The following is a 3992-nucleotide window of genomic DNA, read 5'->3' on the forward strand; positions in this document are numbered from 1 at the left end:
CACATACCTTTTTGTTGATGAAGTTCAACGGTTCCTTGAGTAGATCTTCGTCGTTGTATGATGAATCTCCATGAAGTCCTTGAGCTCAACTATACTTTTCTATCATAGTCTGAGACTTAGCTATATAGGCTAGAAATCAAGACTCATAGTTTTGATCAATAACATTGAAAAACATGCTTGAGATAGCAACGCATGCGAGGTCGACCGAGCTATGCTCTAACAGGGTCTGTGACCTTTGGAGATGGGAGCAGTTGTCTTATTAGCAAAAAGGGTACTATCAAACTTCCAGGTATTCCCGAAATCCATGATGTTGTTTATGTTAAAGGAATGAAAGCTAATCTTCTGTTTGTCAGTCAAATTTGTGATAAAGGTCACAAAGTTATCTTCAATATGAGTGGATGTGATATTGAAGATAAGTCCGGAAAAGTAATTTTTCGAGGACGAAGAAGTATGAATAATGGTTATCTCCTTGATATACAATCAAATTTATACTGTAACTTGACTAAGGTTGAGTCAACTCATTGTAGGAATGAACGCTTTGGTCACATCAACTACCGAATGCTTGATAAGCTCATTAACCGTGAACTTGTCAAAGGCGTTCCAAAAATTAACACTAAAGCAGAAGGTGTTTGTGGTGCAAGCCAAAAGGGTAAGCAAGGATAAATTCCACACAAACTTTCTCGAGATATAGCCATTAGTGCTCCTCTCGATCTTATACATATGGATCTATTCGGTCCAATCCAACAAGCATCTGTTGGAGGGAATAAGTATGCTTTAGTGATGGTAGATGATTATACTCGGTTCACATGGGTTGCTTTTCTGAAGCACAAAAATGACACTCTTGAGGAGTTCAAAATCATTGTGAATAGAATTCGAAATGAACAAGGTCGCAAGCTTAAGAAGATAAGAAGCGATCGTGGTACGGATTCAAGGATACGAAAGTATATGAATACTGTAATAGTCTTGGAATAAGTCATCAATTCTCTGCTCCTATTACACCTCAGGCAAATGGAGTAGCTGAGAGAAAGAATAGAAATATTCAGGAAATAGCAAGAGTAATGCTTTATAATAAAAACCTACCATTAACCTTCTGGGGGGAAGCTGTATTTACAGCCAGTTATCTTATAAATAGAGTCTATTTAAGATCAAAAACTCTAAATACCCCATATGAATTATGGTATGGAAGAAAACCCAATCTAAACTATTTAAGGGTTTTCGGAAGCAAATGCTATATTCTCAAAGACAGAGAACATAAAGGAAATTTGATCCAAAAGTGATGAATGAATTTTTCTTGGGTATGCTTCTGACAGTCGTGTCTTTAGGGTATACAATCTTAGAACCAAAGTCATGATGTAATCAATTAACATGGTCATTGATGACATTAGTGATTTTTTCCAAGATAATCACACTGCAGCAGAGCTTCCTCCTTCTGAAACTATTATCAGAAAAACAGATTGAAGTCGAACCATCTGTTGTTCCTTTAATTAGTGACATCGATGATAAAGATGATAATTAAAATATTGTTGAACAACCCAATGATACCGAAAATATTGTCCAAAAACCCGTTAAATGGGTGCATCAAAGACACTCGTCTGAAGACATTATTGAAGATGCCAATGCTAGAGTTATGACTCGAAGAGAACTTCAGAATGTCTGTCACTATTCATGTTTTCTTTCTTCAATAGAGCCGAAAAATGTTGAGGAAGCACTCAGTGAACCTTCTTGGGTAAACTCAATGCACGAGGAACTTAATCAGTTTAAAAGACAAGAAGTATGGGAACTTTTTCCTATGCCACCAGGAGTAAACATCGTTGGAACAAAGTGAATCTATAAGAACAAATCAGGCGAATTTGGGACGATTGTCAGAAATAAATCTAGGCTCGTTGCTCAAGGATATTCTCAAATAGAAGGTATTGATTTCGATAAAACTTGTTCTCTTGTTGCTCATTTAGAATCAATAAGACTATTACTTGCCTATGCTTGTTATCTTAAGATAAAACTTTTTCAAATGGATATTAAATCTGCATTTCTGAATGTGGATTTAAAAGAAGAAGTTTTTGTTGCTCAACCTAAAGGATTTGAAGATCCATTATTCCCAGATTATGTCTTTAAACTTAAGAAGGCCTTGTATGGTCTAAAACAAGCTCCAAGAGCTTCGTATGATAAACTGACTTTTTTCTTACTCCAAAAGGGATTCTCTAGAGGTGGTGCTGATAAGACACTTTTTACCAAGTGGAGTGGAAAAAATGTACTTGTAGCACAAATATATGTAGATGACATTATCTATGGATCCACCTCAAAGACTTTGACAGATGAATTTCCGAACCTTATGAGTGAAGAATTCGAAATGAGTAATGTTGGAGAATTATCATATTTTCTTGGTTTGCAAATACAGCAACAAAAGAACAGTATTCTTCTTTCTCAAGAAAAATATGCAAGGAATTTAGTTGAAAAATTCGAACTAAGAGATGCAAAACCTATGGAAACTTCAATGCTAACTACTGGAAAAATTCAATCAAATCCAGGAGAAAAATCAGTTGATCAGAAACTATACAGATCTATGATAGGGAGCTTGCTATATCTTACTGCAACAAGACCAGACGTTGCTTTTAGTGTGGGATGTTGTGCTAGATTTCAAGCAGATGCTAGAGAATCATATCTCAAAGTTGTAAAACGGATCATTAGATATGTTAATTGTTAGAGCATAGCTCGGTCAACCTCGCATGCGTTGCTATCTCAAGCATGTTTGTCAATGTTAGTGATCAAAACTATGAGTCTTGATTTATAGCCTATATAGATAAGTCTCGTACTAGGATAGGAAAAGTGTAGTTAAGCTCAAGGACTTCATGGCGATTCATCATACAACGAAGAAGATCTATACAAGGAACCGTGGAACTTCATCAACAAAAAGGTATGTGGAGACTTGAACTTGTCTATCACTCAAAAGGATATCTATTCTATCTCCTACTTCTTATAAAACAAAAGTCGTATGTTATATAGACTAGATCGTACACACTTGACATTTCGAGCTGAGCATTCATTGCTTATCTTTTATCTCGAAATCGTGTGTTGTAAAGTGTTTTGCTTTGATCAAGTTTATCTTCACCTAGTGAAGAAAGTCATGAAAGTTTTAATCACTTTGAGAAATTGCTCTGACGTGAATCCGTCTGTGAATAACAGCTACATAGTGTCCTCTGAGAATGTCCTAATGATTGAAACGAGAGTTTAGATTTACATAACGATGTATTCCTTGAACCGAAGTTTTCGAACTTTGTTGATCAAAGAAATCGGAAGGATTGTGGAATTGGCTTTCCAAGTCCGCGAACCCAGTCCGCAGACTCAGTCCGCGAACTGTCGGAAGTTCTCGACCGAGAATTTCTGCTGGATTTTCCAAAACTCGTTTGTGTGCTTAGTCCGCGAACTGGCGGAAGTTCTTTTTCCGATAATTTCTGTTGAGTTTGGAAAACTCAACCGATTAACTTAAGTACGCGAACTTGTTTGTGAACTTAAGAGGTTATGATCTAAAGATTTGCTCTGAACATGAAACATTAAATTACTAAGGAATGCTTTATGCAAACCGTGGCTATAATGTTCATGAGCCGATTCAATCGAATCGAATCATCTTTGTTTCAATTGTGTCTTGTGTAGTTACATAAGATCTCATAGCAATTGAAAAACTCTTTAACTAGTTCATTTGAGTCAATTAAACTAGTTATGGTGAAGAAGAAAAAGGTTAATATGAAATGCTCATATGGTTGACCTTTTGGGTTACTATGTTGAACCAACATGAACGTACACATTTGGGCATGGTTTTTCACGAACCCAGTAAACGTTTACCCAAGTGTGTGTAACAATCTAAGTTTTCGATCTAACAATTGAGAAATATTAGCTTGAATCTAAATCAGGTTTTCATCTAACGGTGAATAAGGATTGCTTTGTACCTAAGGCAAAACCCTGATTTGAAGGCTATATAAAGGAGACATCTAGCATTG

The 3992-nt window shown here is 36.1% G+C and overlaps 1 protein-coding gene across 1 annotated transcript; it reads left to right on the top strand.

Moving 5' to 3' along the window:
* Window positions 1-450: 450 nt before the first annotated feature.
* On the top strand, window positions 451-2701 carry LOC113312711 (uncharacterized mitochondrial protein AtMg00810-like). The gene is made up of 3 exons (XM_026561448.1): window positions 451-649; window positions 1686-1801; window positions 2192-2701. Exons 1-3 carry the CDS (start codon window positions 451-453, stop codon window positions 2699-2701), a joined length of 825 nt encoding a protein of 274 aa, XP_026417233.1.
* Window positions 2702-3992: the final 1291 nt, after the last annotated feature.

Source organism: Papaver somniferum, chromosome 9 (genome assembly GCF_003573695.1).
Source record: "Papaver somniferum cultivar HN1 chromosome 9, ASM357369v1, whole genome shotgun sequence".
Taxonomy (NCBI): domain Eukaryota; kingdom Viridiplantae; phylum Streptophyta; class Magnoliopsida; order Ranunculales; family Papaveraceae; genus Papaver; species Papaver somniferum.

What these genes read in the sequence shown, in the direction of transcription:
- LOC113312711 (XM_026561448.1), top strand. Translation starts at nt 451, where the DNA reads ATGAATAATGGTTATCTCCTTGATATACAATCAAATTTATACTGTAAC. An exon ending in TTGTGGTGCAAGCCAAAAGG is followed by an intron (nt 650 to 1,685) that starts GTAAGCAAGGAT and finishes TTTCTTCAATAG; the next exon opens with AGCCGAAAAATGTTGAGGAA. An exon ending in TTTTTCCTATGCCACCAGGA is followed by an intron (nt 1,802 to 2,191) that starts GTAAACATCGTT and finishes TTACTCCAAAAG; the next exon opens with GGATTCTCTAGAGGTGGTGC.